Genomic DNA, 19,277 nt, shown 5'->3' on the forward strand with positions numbered 1-19,277 from the left:
CTTTACCAAAAATTTTACTCGGAAAATCCGAGTTTTCCCAAAAAAATCTGGAATTTTCAATTAAAATTTTAGGGAAGTAATTATTTATCAATAACTAAATAAATTGATGACATGAAAGATTTTTTATAGTAGAGCGCTAATTTGTTTATAAACAAAATAGCACACTTTCTGTGGGCTTTGCATAGCTATATTACTAATATATGAAATCTTAAGATTTGATTCCAGCATGTCCAGCAATAAAATAGCTGGTAATTAATTTTCCTTGTTTTATACTAATTTTGCCAGATTATTACCTTACATCTTTCATTGAGTTGATAATTCACGTTGTGGACATTCTCAATTTATTTCTAATTTAATACTATTCTATATAATTCCTCAAAACCAGCAAATTTCCATAAAACCCAGCCATATTAATACCTTTTGCTTTAGTTTTCCTTGCAAGAAACAAACAAAACACATCTCCTAAACTAAACCTAACCTCGCTTTTGGCCATTCATCACCATTCATTCATGTCCGTGTCATAATAATTTCGACTCGAAATTATAATTTCAACCACTTTTTTGGAGTAGCAATTAATTTCGAGAAGTCGCTATTTAATGACATCATTTCGTTAGTTCAACCAAAATCCACAAGGCTCGCACAGTCGCATTTCAACGTCGCCATATTGATTGCGACTTGTTTTAAGTCGAAATTTGAATTTGAATCAGGACCCGGTACGAGCTTCGTAAAAGATACTTTCCCAAATCATTATTGACACTCCTCGGTGAGCCACTGTTTCGATTACAGTGTATGGAGCAAACCTTTCATTTTGAGGCCAGTAGACGCGCTGACGTCCATCTGGGCCTCTAAGGGTAAGAACATAACAAGTAAGTCGAGGTGGATGTGTAGGTCGCGGTAGATGCCACTAGTTAAGTCGCGGTCGATGTCGACAGCACATGGCAAGGAGGTCACCTGCGCTGTCAGTCTAGCTAGGCTAGAACCACTATAAAGTGAAGTAGTTTAATGAAATTTGAATGACAAAAAGACTGTGCTTTTGCGATGTTGTGTCAGTCAAGTGATGATAGTGATGAAATGTCAGCTGTAAATAATCAGATCCTCCTTCATATTTCAAAAATTTACTGAATTTAATTACTTTAGAAATTCAAAAATAAACTGAATACCAAAAAGGGATTATATTATAAAAAGTATCAACTCAGATAGCGCAGTTAATGATAACTTGGCTTCGAACGGACCGATCACAGAAAAACATCCTTGTAGGCCGCGCAGTAGACATCCATGTAAAACAAACTCATTTTATTTTCAAAAGCATCGATGTAAACCTCCTGGATGGCATAGCGCTAAACCTCCACCGCGACTTACTTGGTCTGTTCTCTTTCATTCATTACAATGTGTTTGTTTTACATGGATGTCGACATCTACCGCGACCGACACATCCACCTCCACCTCGACTTACTTGTTATGTTCTTACCCTTAGGGTAAGCACAGAACAAGTAAGTCGCGGTCGAGCTGTATGTGTCGGTCGCGGTCGATGTCGACATCCATGTAAAACAAACACATTGTAATGAATGTAAGCGAACAGAGCAGGTAAGTCGCGATGGAGGTTTGGCGCGATGCCATCCAGGAGGTTTACATCGATGCTTTTGAAAATAAAATGAGTTTGTTTTACATGGATATCTACTGCGCGGCCTACAAGGATGATCTGAGATGATACTTTTTTATATAGTCACTTTTTTGTATTCAGTTTATTTTTGAATTTCTAAAGTAATTAAATTCAGTAAATTTTTGAAACATGAAGGAGGATCTTATTATTTACAGCCAATTGATAGTGGTTCTAGCTCGACTGACAGCGCAGGTGACCTCCTTGCTATGTGCTGTCGACATCGACCGTGACTTAACTAGTAGCATCTACCGCGACCTACACCTCCACCGCGACTTACCTACTTGTTCTGTGCTTTCCCTTAGGTGTTTCTGCTGTCATCTAAGAACAGTATGTTCTTCCATTTCGCCACAGTCTAGTCAACATATTCTCGCACAAAACCAAGTCTAGCTCGACGGTGTTGTGGGAGCAGCTGTGGGACGCGAGCTGGACGAAAAGCCCTCAAATTTCTTTCTGCCAGTCTTCTAATGGTACGTTCAAGCACACTAACATTTTTCAGGTCAAAATGACACGTACGAGCTTCAAGAGCGGTGCAAAAGCGGTTTCTCAACACGTTGTTGACAATGAAGCATTCATCTCGAATTCTAGTGCATCGATGTCGGCCTTGACCTAGCCTGCGGTGTATGAACTTTTCTCCCGAAATCGTCTAATAGCATCCAGTACCGTAGTTCAGTCCCTACATCCTTTGGAGAGCTCAAGACGCTGCGGTAGAGACAGTGCCGGATTAGCCAATAGGCAAAGTAAGCAGTTGCCTAGTGGACTCGGCCCCAAAGGGGGCCTCGCAGGGGCCAAAATGAAAAAATAATAATTAGATTTAAATAAAAATTATAAATCACATTATCTTGAAAAATTCAAATATCGCGCAATACCATAAAAGTGATGGTGGACGTATAAAACTACATTACAATGCATACTACTTCTGTTCACATAGAAAGCCTATGTTATGAGAATAAGTCGCTAATGAATGCCGTTTGGTAGAAGGAACAGTACTGCTTATCAGTCTGCATGGTTTCTTAGAAACGTAGTAAGAGCAAGAGCAACAAATGAGTCAGCGCACCTTCGCTACCCTCTCCTTCATTGCCCGTGCCTTTCTCTACATGTCAGGCAAATACAATGGTTTCCAGGCTCATTTATCTAAGATTAACAAACTTGCAATTTACATTTTTGTGCCGCATACTCACTTTAGTTGGAGTCCTCCTCCTATCCTTCGTAAGGATGTAGTGGCGTCATGTAAGTCGTTTGACTATTTCTATCCAATCCTCTCTCTCCTGTGCGTGTTGTTTTGCTTCGGAGAAAGAGTAACCAGTCATGTCCCTTATTTGGTCCGATCATCGTAATGGAGATCTTCCTCTGGATCTTCTGCCCTCTACGTTGCCTTCAACTATCATTCGTTCCATGCCTTCCCTTCTTCTAGTTATATGTCCAAAATATCTAGTATATTTTGGTTGATAGTTGTGCTGAGTCTAGTTTTTATGTTAAGTTCGGCTAATATTGAATTATTTGTGCGATGTGCGGTCCATGGTATGCGCAACATTCTCCAGTAGACCCACATTTCAAATGCCATTATACGTTTTGCATCTGCTTTTTTGATGGTCCAAGTCTCTGAAGCGTAGGTGGCGATAGGAAATATTAACGCTCGAACAAGGCGTAATTTTGTGTTTTTTGTAATGTAGTTGGAGTAAGTGATGCTAAAAGTTGCGTTGGATCCGTTGGAGCAATATCGTATTTTGGATTTGTTGAGTCCGTGGACAACTTTTTTTCAGCCTCTGCCCACCGTTGGAAAGCTACGATCAGATGCTTAAATGAAACTCAACTAAGCGATCCCATTCGCCACGATCTAAACCTTGTCCTTAAAAGAACAAGCAACACTAGTTAGACTGCAAGAGCTGATGCAACAAAAGATTTGTCTAACGGTTACCACGCCTTCAAATCTGCTCTTCATACTCTTGCTGAATACCCTAATCAGAAAGCTAAAACAGTTCATGAAGTGTTTGTTGAAAGAAATGTCAAAACGGAAACATTGATAATGAATGAGTTTTGGGCAACAATTTTAGAACTCATCAAACCTGTCAGTAAATCATTACAGAGAGAAGAAATTTAACTTGAAATTACAGTTCAGCTTCTAAAATGACTTTTGGAGTTCTTAAAATCCCAAAGAGATAATTTTGCTTACTACGAGCAGAAGTTCTGCGATCTACAATACTCTGAATATACCGACGAGAGTAAACAAACGCGAGCAAGAAAACTACATTTTGATGATGCTAATTTCAATGAGATTTTTCTACAGGGTGGAGAAAAGTTAAAGGTTGAAATGAGTCTACCAATTTTGGATAAGCTAATTATTGAGATGAGTCGTCGACAGCGTCAGTGTATTTGGTGAGTTGTGTATTTTTCCAAAACTGAGTGATACTCAAATAAAGGAGTGTGCTTCAAAACTACATGAAAGCTATACCTACTCCATCCATCCATCCAATGGCACTACAGCCCAAATCGAGCCTTGGCCTCCTTCAACAAGCTTCTCCAATCATTTCGATTTACCGCTGTTCTTTTCCATGAACGCGTTCCCAGGAAGTTCCTGGCATCCTCATTGACTTCGTCTTCCCATCTCTTTTTAGGTCTTCCAACAGGTCTTTTTCCCTGCATTCTTGCATTTAGCAATTTTCTGGGGATTCTATTCTCATGCATGCGGACCACTTGCCCTGCCCACCGTAATCTCTGCAGTTTAGTGTATTGTGCTAGAGTTGGTTCGCTATATTGCTCGTATATTTGTCTATTATACCTAATTCGCCAGTTGTTATTTTCACTTATTAGGCCCAGTATCCTACGTAATATTTTTCTTTCAAACACATCTAATGCATTGGCAGATTTCTGTGTCACCACCCATGTTTCACAGCCATAACCATATGGGCCTGATTATTGTTTTATAGACCCGGAGTTTTGTTTTCCAGTGTACGTCTCGCGATTTGAATATGTGGCCCATCGCGAAATAGGCTTTAATTGCCAGCACAAGCCTTCCATTTATTTCCGGTTCTTCTTCACTGCTTGCGACCAGATGCATTCCTAGGTACGTGAATCTATTCACATGTTCTATATCGTCAATAAAGTGTTGTTGCGCCGGTCTATTTGATCTGGTTTGTATGAGTAATTTTGTTTTAGCTATACCTACTAATGATATTAAACCTGAAATTTAAGATAAACTACTATAGTTCAAATATTTTATAGTCCATCTTCAGGACTTGTAGCGAAAACAATTTATTCCTGCTTCATACTTCATAGTCTTTTTGGGTTATTTATGAGAACAAATTCGAATCGAAGTTTCGAAATTTATCAATAGCTTGTAAGATTATCTTACGCTAATGATTACAAATGCAATAGGCGAACGGTCATTTTCAAAAATTAAAATTATTAAAAACTGTCACCGTTCGACAGTGACACAAAATAGACTAGTATTTCCCTCAATTATGGCTATTGAGAATGATGTGCTCAAAAATTTGTAAGTTGAAGGTAGTTTTGTTTCTATGGAACTCAGAAAAGTTGCTTTATAATAATTATAAGGCTTTAAAAACTCTAACTAAATTCAATCCATAATTATTTATTATTTCATACATTATGTAATAAGTAATAGGTAGTATATTATTCTATTATTCAACGAGCATTTATAATGATGTGTATTACTCACGATGATGAAGTTAAAATGAGTATGGTTTTGAATTTAGATTTTAGATAAACGGTAATGGTTGTTAATAAATTTTGTTTCCTAAATCTTACCTAAGGAATGTGTATGGGTTCTGTAGGCAAAAGGATGTATGGTTTTGTTTTCATTCAGTTCGCAGGCTGTTTCCATGTAAGTTTGGCTTTTAGGTGGAATTATTCCTCCCACCCCTAACAGTAAAACTCCCGCTAATTTGCTCTGGCTGAAAGATGAAAGTATGTGAATTATTAGAAATAATAAAATACGATAAAAGTCTTCTAACAGGGTGACCAAATAATATGCACTAAGAAGTTGTTGAGTATTGTCAATATCCTCCAACCATTAGTAGATAACCATGAAAACAATAGCATCCATATAGTTTATATTGCTGCTAGTGACAATATACAGTGCTAGTCAAAAGTCCTCTCCACTCCCTCGTATTTTTTGAACGGTTATACTTATAAGAATAAAATTTGGAGAAAGGAAATAAACGGGCGTAGGCTTCTCAAATAGTTATAACAAGTGACGTAATAGTGATCGATGACGTTACATAATCTAATTTGGTTTCGGTTAAGCTGATTTTGATAAATAAATAAATACTAAAATTATAGTTTCGCGTTTAATTAATAAAGATTCTAACGTTCGCCTCTGGTTATTTGTCAAAAAGTTGATATTTTTTCAATTCTCTAGTTGTTTGTACAGTTACAGTCATTGAATAGTTTACATGCTTACTTATCTAGGTTGCAGTCTTCTGTTCATAGATAGCACCAATCCCCTTGATTGATATAATCTTGTTGATACAGTCAACAAGCTCTTCCCATGTCTGCTCAATTGCTTCCCATAATTTAATTCTATTCCGTGGTCTAAAGTTTCTTTCATTTAGTTTCTTTGTTAACTCTGCCCACACATTTTCGACGGGGTTAAAGACTGCACTCCGGGAAGTCCAGGAAAGAACATTAACATGAGTTTCTTCCAGCAACTCTCGAAGAATTCTACTCGTATGCACCTGGCAATTGTCATGTTGGAAGATGAAGTCGTTGTTGGAGAATCTCTGGATCACCGATAGCAACATTGTGTTCTCAAGAATATGTTTGTAATGTAATCCTGGCTAATTTTTCTTCTATATGATAACAAACGCCCGGGCCTTCAGCACTTATCCATCCCCATACGTTGACCGAGAATCCTCCACTATTTCTTAAATGATGCGTATATTGTTCATCATACCTATGATTTCTCGGCCTAATACTCGACCATTGCTATATGATTGAAATACTTTTTCATCAGAAAATGCAACCCTAGACCAAAAGTTCTCTTCACGGTCTATAAATTCATTTCAAAATGCAACTCGTCTCCTCTTGTGATCCTCAGTCAAAAAAGGTTTCCTTGTAGCTGCACAATTTATCAGTCCACTTGCTTTAATTATTCTATGTTCAGTGAAAATACTGCCCGGAAACGCTGTCTCTTCTCTAGCTTTTTGAGCTGTGGCAAAAGAAGATTCTCTCAAATAATCTAACATTTCATCCTGTTGATCTGTTGAGATCGTCTGCCCTCTTGAACCGACCAACCGTGCTATAGAGTGAAAATTATCCCATCTTTGTTTGATTTTCCATATGAAGGGTACAGGCAAAGAAGGTGCTATATCAAAATAATAAGTTTCGAGAAAAACGGTTTTAAAGGTTAGGACTCTCTGGTGTTTGTTTATTATGGGAAAATAAAAGGTGACAAATTATTTAATAACGTATTGGAGCGTTACCCGCTAGACAATTAAATGCAAATAGCCTAAATACAAATGTAAAGATGTAAAGAAACATTTCGTACAAAATTACAATTTTTACAGCGCAACAAGGTATTTTGTCAAACAACTTAAGATTATACACTTTTTGGTTTTCTTCTAATTTGATTTTAGTTTTAACTTTGGAATCAGTAACAACAGTAGTTTACCATGTATCATTGTAGCTCACTCGGGGAAGTATTATCATTGGATGTTCTTTTACTATATTCATTTCCATAGGCCTAGAAGGAAATGGACATGGTCTTCTATAACGTATATTCAAGAATGTTGTCCAGATTCTGAAGTACGTTTGGTTAATTACTCTTGAAAAGGAAAGGGGTTTCTTTCCCGTCCTTCGGAAAATTTCCTGCCATTGTTCTGGAAGTTCCACTCGTGTTTTTTGTTTAACTAATCCAAAATCCTTATCGCGCTTTATGTACCATGTCATTTTTCCACATGCACTACAAAGTGTAGAAAACGAAACATGGTGTAATTTTTGTTCTGTCCTCCGCAGGAATCGCAGAATATTTCTGGGCGTCAGACTACATGTACAACATGACAGCACTTTTTTCGCCGGGACCGCGCGGACTTGTCAATTTCTTAGCCTGACTAGAGAAATTAAAATATGTTGTTATTCCTAACTGAACACGTTCATGGCGGTAATTGATTTATAGAATCGTAGTCTAGATTGTTGGCCAACAGAGGGAACCAGAAACTCTTTTTCTGCAAAAATTGGCATAGCACCTTCTTTGCCTGTACGCTTCATATGCACATATGGCTCAGGTTCAAATCTGCATCAACTTGCCTTAGTAACCAACCTTCGAGTTTGGCAATTGCTCTTGCTTTTTGCGCATCATTCAAATGCATTCTAACCATTTTGGAGGAGGTTGATATCGTTTTATTTTATTTTTCAACACACGCGAAATGTTTGACAAGCATTGACTTTTTGAAATATTTCGACTTTGAAATTTATCAAATCCGTACGACACTGCAATTTTACAGTATTACAATACAAAAATTAAGGTGTAAACTACACACACCGGCAAAATTAGCCGAACACGTTAAAAATGGGACATGTTTGATGTCTCGTATTTCATAAACCAGCGGTCCGATTTGAGTGATTCTTTTAGTATGTTATAGCCTTATTATTTAAGAATATCGGTGTAATAATATTGTTGCTAGACAGGTAAATGTCATTTTATACCGGGTGTAAAAAGCATACTGTGTTTTTTTTCTTAAAGTTCGGAACACCCTGTGGAATATTCCAGCATATATAAAATATTAAAATTAAAACTCGATTGTAGAATTATGCTTTCTTAACATGTTCTTTTTTAATTCATTTGCTTATGTTGGAAAATAAAAATGTTATGTGCTTTAACAACTAACCATGTTTTTTATCAATAAATCCTCATAGCAGGGGAGAAAAGTATGCTAAATTTGCAATTACTCGAGCGTTCTTGGGACCTGGAGTGGATTGTCAAGAGTGGGTGCTACAACCAAAAAAAGTTAAGTTAGATTTTCCATAAAGTGTGGGACTCTCCATTTTTCAATTTAATTTTCCATTTCCACCAATCGTTTTTTCCGATTATAGCGCCATTTATTCATAATAGGAAAAAATGTTGTGAATAAAAGTTGCTTATTTTTATGTCAAGGATCCAAATCTGCAATAAAAATTGGGGCTCCCATTTAATATTTTATTGTAACCCCCCACCCCACCTCCGTGGGGGGTCGTGTTTGGTGCCATTCGGTAGATTTTTGAAAAATATTGAATATGTGTATTTTGCAGTTTTACGATCTGATGTTCATTTCGCAAAATACCGCAGGGTTCATATTTATAATTTTTAATTTACTCCCACCCTTCTCCGTGGGGTGTCACGAGCCCCCACGGAGGTGGGGTGGGGGATTTAATTTAAAATCTTAAATAGTAGCCCCCAATTTTTATTGCAGATTTGGATTCTTTACGTAAAAATAAGCAACTTTTATTCGACATATTTTTTCGAATTATGGATAAATAGCGCTATAATCGGAGAAAAATGATTGTTTCAAATGGAAAATTAAGTTAAAAAATGAAAAGTCCCCCACTTTATGGAAAACTTAACTTAACCTTTTTCTAATTTTAGCACATACTCTTCACAATCCAATAGGTCTCCATAGCGCTCGAGTAACTGCAAATTTAGTATACTTTCCTCCCCTACTATGAGGGTTTATTGATGAAAAACATGGATAGTTGTTAACGCACATAACTTTTTTATTATCTCGCATAAGTAAATGAATCGAAAAGGAAAATGTTAAGCAAGCCTAAGTCTACAATCGAGTATTAATTCTAATATTTTACATATGCTAGAATATTCCACAGGGTGTTCCAAACTTTAAGAAAAAAACACAGTATGATTGGTACACCCGGTATAAAATGGTATTTACCTGTCTAGCAACAATATTATTACAACGATATTTTTAAATAATAAGGCTATAACATACTAAAAGAATCACTCAAATCGGACCACTGGTTTATGAAATACGAGACATCAAACATGTCCAATTTTTAAAGTGTTCGGCTAATTTTGCCGGTGTGTATATTTAATAATCGTAACTGTACATTGCTAAGTTTTTGCGAAAGTGTTTATACCCTGATTAGTTTAATTAGTGTTTAACGAGACATAGTAGCCAGCTATTAATATAATTGTAGAAATGGTAGTGAACCCTACCATTGAAATGACGTATGAAAATACGTCCGATCAAATTAGCCAATATCCATATTACATAAAAACAATTTGTTTTAGTGACCAAAGTACTTTTTTCCTCAATGGAAATGTTAACACATATGTTGTGAGGTATTGAAGTGACAGAAATCTTCACGTCTTTCGTTAAAAACATACTCAATTTCCAGAAAAAGTACCTATAAAAAAGAATAAAGTAAAAATGTTTGGGTAGGAACTTTGGGCACATGATTGGGCCTGTTTTTACCACTTCTAACTTAACAGATGAAGTGTATCTGGAGATTAACATCTCCAGATACACTGAGATGTTACAAAACTCTATTGAGCCGTTAATTCTTGAAATTCTGGAAGATAATCTAGATGAATTCGGCAACTTGGAAATAACGTTTCAACAAGATGGTGCTGCTGCACACTATTATGGTACAGCAAGACGTTACCTATGTAGATTAGGAATATCGTGGTAGATGGATTGGACGACCAGGTTCGATAAAATGTCCAGCTGGGTCACCGGACCCCACACCATTAGATTTTTTTCTGTGGGGTACTTGAAATCTTAGGTTTATGCTACAGCACTCGACAGTATTGACATTTTGAAACAACTAATTGTTGAAAAATGTAGGGCAATTTCCCCTGACACATTTGAACGAGTACGACAGGAGTTGGATGCATTACTGTCAGGAAGTAGATGGGGCCCATTTTGAACATAAGAACTGGTTCTTAAATCTTTATTAATAAAAGCGGAACTACAGTTTTAGTATTTATTTAATTTATTCATCAAAATCAGCTTACACCCAAACTAAAATTAGTATGATTGAATAGGCATTTTCAATACCTTTCAAACGAAATATCACTTAAATAAATAAATAAATAAATACTTTATTTTCTTTTAGACAGAGTCTCTATAGAATTAGTCAAAAGTAATACATTAAGTAAATATAACAAACAAATAAACAATTTCACTATACAAACTAACAATGAAAATACATTTAAAATTGAAGAAATTCTTCAACCGAATAAAAAATGTGTGTCATCAGAAATTCCTTTAAATTTAGTTTAAAGGACCTTTGTCCCATTATACCCGGGGACCTGCAATATATATTCCCCCTACACATTGGGGCACGCAAGGTATCTTTATATCTAGTATTCATGTTATGTATTTGCCCATTGGTTTTAAAATTTTCGAGGTTATTAAAAATATATATATATATATATATATATATACAAGTCTCCAGAATATAAATACAGGCCAATGGCAATATTTTGAAATTTTGAAAGTACTGCCTACAACTTGTTTTATGAGGGATACCAGCAATAGTCCGTATTATTCTCTTTTGTGCAAAAAATACTTCATTGATATGGCAACTTGATCCCCAAAAACAAATCCCGTATCTCAAACGAGATTCGGCTTGGGCACAATAAAGCATTATTGATTGTTTCTCCGTTAATACTTGTTTTAAATTTCGAAACAAAAACGTTACTGAGTTTAACTTTGCGGCCAGTGTATCACAATGTTTCCTCCAATTAAGACATTCATCTAAATGAAGTCCTACGAACTTTAATGATGAAACAAGTTCAATATCATTATTATTTATATTTAAGTTAATTGGGTTAATACATCGTTGCCTATTATGAAACTACATGAAAAGAGTTTTTTGGGTGTTCAACAATAAATAATTATTACAGAACCAGTTGTAAAGATCTGACAGTAAGCTGTTACATTTGGACTTCAAAGAAGTATCAGGTCCATTGACTATTACATTTATGTCGTCTGCAAATATCGTGAAATGTCCATCCGAGTTAACCGAGACAACATCGTTTACATAAATAAGAAAGAGAACAGGTCCTAAAATTGAGCCTTGCGGTACACCTATGTCAATATCGAGATAGTTGGATTTATGCGTCGCATTTGATAATTTTCCTTTTTCTGTTAAGCTGACGTATTGACGACGTGCAGTTAAATATGATGTTAACCAATTTAACGCACGTCCTTGAATGCCGATATTTTTTAATTTATAAAATAAAATTTCGTGATTGACACAGTCGAAAGCCCTGCTAAGATCACAAAATATCCCAACAGGACTCTCGCCAGTATCTATTAAAGATGTGCTTGCCATAAGGTATCATTTAAAATTAACGGTTATTGTAACGTCATCTATGACTATTACGTTACCTGTTATGACTAGTTGAGAAGCATGCGTCCGTTTATTTCCTCCCTCTAAATTTCACTATTATAAGTATAAATGTTCAAAAGATACGAGGGGAGGGCAGGGGAGAGGGAGGCGAACTTTTGGCTACCACTGTAGTTATGATTAAAGAGAGCCTAAATCTCTGTGCCATAATATATCTGTTGATGAACAATGTATTTGCATTGACATCTAATACATTTCTGAAGCATTCATGTTATCGTTTTCTTGAAAACCTGTTTAAACACTAGTTTTATTATTTAAGCAGGTAATTATCTAATGTTTTAGTACCACTACCAAAAGATCTTCAACTTCTATTAGAATATATTATAGGTTATCAAGAATTAAACACAAATTTAACATTTAAAACATCAATTGAAACAATACAGAAAAAAATATCAAGTCATTTTTCATGATATAAATTAAGTTCATCAATTATAGGAAAAACATCCTCTATACCTTGTTTTTAAACTAGGAGGCGTAATTCAAATTTACCGCGCCGTAATGCTTTGTAATTTGTCCAACCGCAGGCAAATTTACTCCACTAAATTATGAAATTTTAACACTATTGACATATATGAAATTTTAGCACAATTGGCATTTAAAAGTCATAAGTTAATTAAGTTATGTTAGCGATTATTTGTGTTTTCTGCGTTATTCCTTTAATTTTTAGATTATTTAATTTTAATCACTTAAATCGGACAACAGGTTCAAGAAATTTGAGACATCAAAAATGACCCATTTTTAAGGTGTCCGGTTAATTTTGCACCCCAGTGTACAAACTGTTATATTAAAAGTAAAATAAACATTGTTAAAACGTTACAAATATCAAATACATATGTCGGATTGTTCAAGAGCGCGTGGATGATCATTTCAGTTTTGATGTTGATTCGTTGATTGTTCCTGTCTACTTTAAGGCCGATTTATACATTCATATCCGGGCCGTGCCCGTTCCGTGTTAAGACAGGGCCCCGTCCAAAAAAAAAAACAGTATGTACTCTTATGAGTATATTTATACATTGGCGTTTTCCGAAAGGGCCCGTCCGTGCCCGGTCTGAAATTAATTCCAGCCGATATTTTTGGTGGCGGCACTGTCGATGCACGGAAATGACACGGACCGCACGGACTTGTATAAACACGATTTTATTGTTTTGTGAACGCGACTGCTGGAAAACAGACAAGCAATAGATATTTTGAGGTGAGATCTTCTATCCAAGCCGAGATATTTTCAACTATCTTTTACGCAGAGATATGTAATAACGTTTTCCTCTCTTATTCGGCCCGGTACGCACACTGCCACAACCCGGTTGTATGTAAATATTGCATTAAAAATACCCGGACTCGACACTGACTCGGAACGGACACGGCCCGGGTATGTATAAATGGGCCTTAAAGGCCCATTTATACATATCAGGGCCGTGTCCGTTCCGTGTTAAGACAGGGCCCGGTCCAAAAAAAAACAATATGTACTCTTATGAGTATATTTATACATTGGCGTTTCCCGGACGGGGCCCGTCCGGGCCCGGTCTGAAATTAATCCCAGCCGATATTTTTGCTGTCGGCACTGGCGATGCACGAGAATGGCACGGATCGCAGAGACTTGTATAAACACGATTTTATTGTTTTTTGAACGCGACTGCTGGAAAACAGACAAGCAATAGATATTGTGAGGTGAGATCTTCTATCCAAGCCGAAATGTTTTCAACTATCTTTTACACAGAGATATGTAATAACGTGTTCCTCTCTTATTCGGCCCGGTACGCACACTGCCACAACCCGGTTGTATGTAAATATTGCATTAAAAATGCCCGGACTCGGCACTGACCCGGAACGGACACGGCCCGGGTATGTATAAATGGGCCTTTATACATACATATCCGGGCCGTGTCCGTTCCGTGTTAGACAGGGCCCGGTCCAAAAAAAACAGTATGTACTCTTATGAGTATATTTATACATTGGCAATTTCCGGACGGGGCCCGTCCGTGCCCGGCCTGAAATTAATCCCAACCGATATTTTTAGTTGGGCACTGTCGATACACGGAAATGACACGGACCGCACGGACTTGTATAAACACTATTTTATTGTTTTATGAACGCGACTGCAGGTAAATAGACAAGCAGGAGATGTTGTGCGGTTAGTATGTTATGGTTTTTTATATGTATTATTTATATATTTACATATTTTATTTCTTATTTCTAATTACATTTTATTACATTTGGTTGTAGTGTAACATTCTTTACGGATGCCATTTACGTACTAGTTTATATATTATTATGGACGATGAAAAATTAATCGAATTGGTCCGCAAACCCGGACCAATTCGATTATTCTAATAAGTCGCCATTATTTTCAACTATTTTTTACACAGAAATATGTAATAACGTTTTGGTTTAGTATATTCGGCCCGGTACGCACACTGACACGACACGGTTGTATGTAAATAGATCATTAAAAATACCCGGACTCGGCACTGACACGGAACGGATATGGTTAAATCGACCTTTAGACTTAACCTCTGACCGTTGACTTGCTTCTGCGCATTGTCCCGCGCACGCGCACACCTCTCGTATACATTTATATTCAACTGAGCAATACAGCTCGGTACTTATGGGTTTTGGGTTTTAACACAGCGGCGTTATTACACTCACTGGCGAACAATGAAAAAATAAAAATAAAAAATTTGCTTAAAACTCTACCGAAAACGGCGAAAACAATGGATATTTGTATACGTGTCAAACAGGTTTTTCCTATATTTGATTAGCTAAATATTGAACAAAAAGTATGATTTGTTTCAATTGATTTTGGATACGTGTAAAAAGAAAGGTATAAATAAAAACAAAAATTCATAGTGAAGAATGAAATTTAAGGATAAAATATTTAATTTCTGATTTAGGCTAATTAGAATTTTTCTGTTTCTACAAATTTTAGAGCATGAGCAAGCATCACAAATATAACGGAAAATTACAATAGGAATTTTAAATATTCACTGTAATAGAGTAAGGATGTAATAATGTTTATCATCATAACAGAAAAAGCGCTTAAATTTACTGAACAAAAAACTAAAAAATATTAAAAAATCCACAAGGAAAAGAAAAGGTTTTTCCTGTAGTTTGCTGTATACCATCAATCACAAAATTGGAAAAAATCCTTTGTAAAAGGTATAAAATTTTATTAAAATCCCTTTAAAGGCCTACATCACAACAAAACGTTTTCGATTTTTATAAAAAATCATCATCAGTGGTAGATAAACTGGATGCTAGCTGAGCCACAAAAGAAAAATATCCGGGTAAAAACTCTTTAAATACAATATCGATGCGTTAAAAGTGCATACTTCAACAAAAAGCCTAATGATGTTCACATGGCAACTAGGATAATGTCCTAAGGTAATGTATTGAAATTTCCCAACATGTGGGATCCAAATTGAGTTATTTACATTTCAATGACTTAATGGCAACTTTTTCTTTCGTGGCTCAGCTAGCATCCAGTTTATCTAACACTGATGATGATTTTTTATAAAAATCGAAATCGTTTTGTTGTGATGTAGCCCTTTAAAGGGATTTTAATAAAATTTTAACCTTTTACAAAGAATTTTTTCCAATTTTAAAAAATATTAAGCAGTAAGACACTGCGGACTAGTTTACCACATAAATAAGGCCAGAACCATGTTATCTAGTGTACGCTTTAGTGAAAGTTGTAGCTGTTTTCACATTAATCCGGTCGTTGTCCATGTCCTTCTTTCCTCAAAATGAAAAAAACTCAGGTTCAGATTTCTTTTTCAATTTCTAATTTGTTTTTTCATCATTTTTACCTTACTTTCTATCTTCTTTTGCCTTCTTCTGCTGATCACCTACCCAGTGTTGTAACGTTACGTGTTTATTAATTTTATTTAAATAATTATTTTGTTCCAATTGCTGTTGATTTTATTCATTTCTCAACTATCGGTTTTGTTTTGCTATGTTTTTTCTAAACATAGTTGGCCTCAATTATTTTATCGACTAAATATCATGTTTAATTTTTCAGTTAACTGCAAGCGACAAAATATATTTGTCAGCTGGCAATTCTTGACTTCCGTTCTGTCATGTCAGTCTCAGCTTAAATGGAAAGGAGTGTTTTTATAATGTCTGTTGTCTATTAAATTTGATGTTTCTGTTCATAAATTCATTTATACCATCTAAAACTTCTTGAGGTAAGTAGTGTTTTATTTTGTAGTTGACAATTTTTCTAACCTTTTTTGATAATTTTTACATTCTTTTTGACTTTACTTTTCACTGAGAAAGTTCAGAATAAGAAAAGCAAAAGTACTAGTGGAACCTAAGACAATGCGCTCTGCTGAAAATTGTGAAGAAATAATAATACGAATTAAAAAAGTGGTGATATTATTCAAATATAAATTAATACAATATTTCTGGTCCAAAAAGTTTCTTGTGATCCCGGTAATCACAGTAACTATTTTTATGCCTTAAATTACATTCTTTGTCAATAATTGATAAAGGTGCGAAACAATAACCATACCTATTAAAAAAACAAAAGTGTTAAAAAGGGTGCTGCCAGTGCCAAAATAATAAAAAAGATCACAACACCAAGTGGTAGAAACGGAAGCACCATGCACAAACCTACTTACGGTTCCTCAGTGTACATTAGAAACAATCCAGAATTATCAGTCTGTCCCTCTGAAAACGTCCAAAAAGTTCGTTTTATATTTACCCCACATAAGTAAAATCAAATAGTTCATTTGCCGAAATTTGGTGCAAATTTCGGTAAATACACTGACCGTTCAACTAGATCTACATGTGGATTACCTATATTTATTATTGTTGCGTTAGTCACCTGTAAATGACCACTAGTTCAGAAACAACCGTCAAGTACCTGTTTTCAGGTCGTTAGGGTCTACTGATTCGTCATCTTCGACGTTAGCGTCGAAAAGACCAAAAGCATTACCATATTAACCGTCGTCGTCTCAAACGAAAATCCCAGAACCGGCATCAAATAATATAAATAAGAGAATTTGTATGAAAAGGACTCAGTTATTATCTTGATGTCGCGGGTTATAAATGTAAATAAATGTCGAAAATAAATTGTACAAAATAATTGTATGTACAGCCGGTTCCTAAAAAAACTGATACGACTCTTAGTAAGATTTGATCATGTTGAGCAGTGTATTTGATTGATCTGACATTATATTTATTATGACAGACAAATAATAAAATAAACAAACAATAAGCAACTGATTACATATTATGTTAATTCATAAATTGTACTAATTATTAAGGTCTAAATGTTTATATTATTTTGAATTCCTGTATTTTATAAAGAGTATATTATAAATGATAGTTTTTACATCAAATAGATCACATAATTATTGTAAACGTGGATTATACAACAAATTATACAACAAATACACAACAAACGTGGATTACGTTACGAGAGTACTGTCATTTGAATCGTAATATGATTTTTTTCGAATCATGAAAAAACTAATAAGTATTTTAGAAAAATTTAAACGCAGGATGAAAGATTACATTATTACCGAGGGCGGAAAGCCCCTTAGAATAAACAATCAGTTTCTATTGAATGAAATATTTGAAATTAAATATCACACTTCTCTTTTATTTTCAGCCCTGTAACTTATTAAAATAAATATTATAGAAGTTTTCAGGGACTTTCAGCCCTCGGTAATAATATAGTCTTTCATTCGGAGCTTAAATTTTTCATAAATATTTATTAGTTTTCTCAGGATTCGAAAAAATGAATACCTACAATTAAAATACATTGAGAATTTTGACATGCGTCACAATTTTGCATTAACTCAATGTAAAATTCTAAACTGTTGAATTCCAGCTTCCCTAATTATTTGACATCAAAAGACATTAGAAACTATTTGTAGAGTATTGAAAACAACTGTTAAAATTGGTCTACATAATTAAACATATTCCAAAATTTTGTAAAAATGTAATACATTTAAGTTTTCAGCCCAAACTTAGGCCACACACAATGCAATAATGTTCACATTTTTGAACTGTCAATATTTTTATTTTATCATCTATTGTTTAAAAACAATACAGTTGATAAGATACCCTCAGCTGCGGAGAAAGTATTCCTAATAATAAAGATTTATAATAAAGTCTAATAACCGTGGAACAGAATAAGCTATCTGACAAATTTTAAGATTTGGCAGTGACATTGACAGTATGTAAATATTTAGTATTTATCCTTCAAAATACACTGCTCAATTTTCTACAAAATACGCTTCAAGAGTCGTATCAGTTTTTTTTGGAACCAGGTGTACATATATGTTTTTAGTATAAATAAGGATATGTAAATAAATTATGAATAAAGACTAATAAATTAAGTGTTTTCAATTAAAATAAAGTTAATAAATAAATAATTAAACATGTAACATTATTCTAATTTATTTAGGATGCCCCACAAGTCCGATATGACGATGTTTAAATTCATTCGTTCAAAACAGAGAAACTCAACTTATATACTTATAAAAATGGAAACAAACACCCAAATAGATTATTTCATGATAAGAAAAGAAGATATACATGAATGTAAGGACTGCAAAGTAATAGTTAGTGAGACAGTAAGTCAACAACATAAGTTGCTTGCCCTGGGCGTCGAAGTAAACAGCGAAACTAATCCAAATATCCGAGAGAATCACAAAAAATCAAGTGGTGGATGTTAAAAGATGAGAAAGAAGGTCTATTCGGGGAAAGAATAGTAGAAAAAACGTGTTGGAACATGAAAGGAATCACTAATACAATTTGGAGGAAGATGGTCAGTAACATTAGAGATAGGCCAGTATCATTAGAGATACTGCTTTAGAAATACTTGGAAAAACGTCAGGAAAGAAGTTTGAGAATAAAGAGACTAGTGGTAGTCAAAAGGAGTGTAAGAGAAAATAAAAGAGAAGAGAAAATTATATAAACAGTGACAAGAAAATAGGTCGGACACAGATCTTCAAAACTATATGGCTACCAAAAAGGAAGCGAAAGTAGCAGTAGCAAAAGCTAAAGCAGAAGCTTATACAAATCTATACGATCAACTAATCCACGAAAAGGATGTCAAAAAGAGATGGAAAACGTAATTTGATAGATTATTACATGAACGGGTATGTAATGTTGCATAACTGTATCATTATTCTTCGTTTCTTAAGTGTTGTTAGACTTTTAGAGAATGTACAAAAAGGTGCATGGAATTAGTAGTTTTATTCGGTGTTTCGCTTATCAAATTGTTTCATTATCATCTAGGTAA

At 34.9% G+C, this 19,277-nt stretch overlaps 1 protein-coding gene across 1 annotated transcript in view; it reads right to left on the minus strand.

The window, feature by feature from the left end:
• LOC126893338 (peptidylglycine alpha-hydroxylating monooxygenase) overlaps positions 1–19,277 on the minus strand; it is a 102,718-nt gene that overhangs the window by 27,619 nt on the left and 55,822 nt on the right. The window contains exons 6-7 of the mRNA XM_050663398.1: positions 16,642–16,690; positions 5,426–5,571 (exon numbers count right to left, since the gene is read on the minus strand). Of these exons, the coding sequence (XP_050519355.1) occupies positions 5,426–5,571; positions 16,642–16,690 (195 nt within the window). The remainder of the gene's footprint in view (positions 1–5,425; positions 5,572–16,641; positions 16,691–19,277) is intronic.

Source organism: Diabrotica virgifera, chromosome 10 (genome assembly GCF_917563875.1).
Source record: "Diabrotica virgifera virgifera chromosome 10, PGI_DIABVI_V3a".
Classification (NCBI taxonomy): Eukaryota; Metazoa; Arthropoda; class Insecta; order Coleoptera; family Chrysomelidae; genus Diabrotica; species Diabrotica virgifera.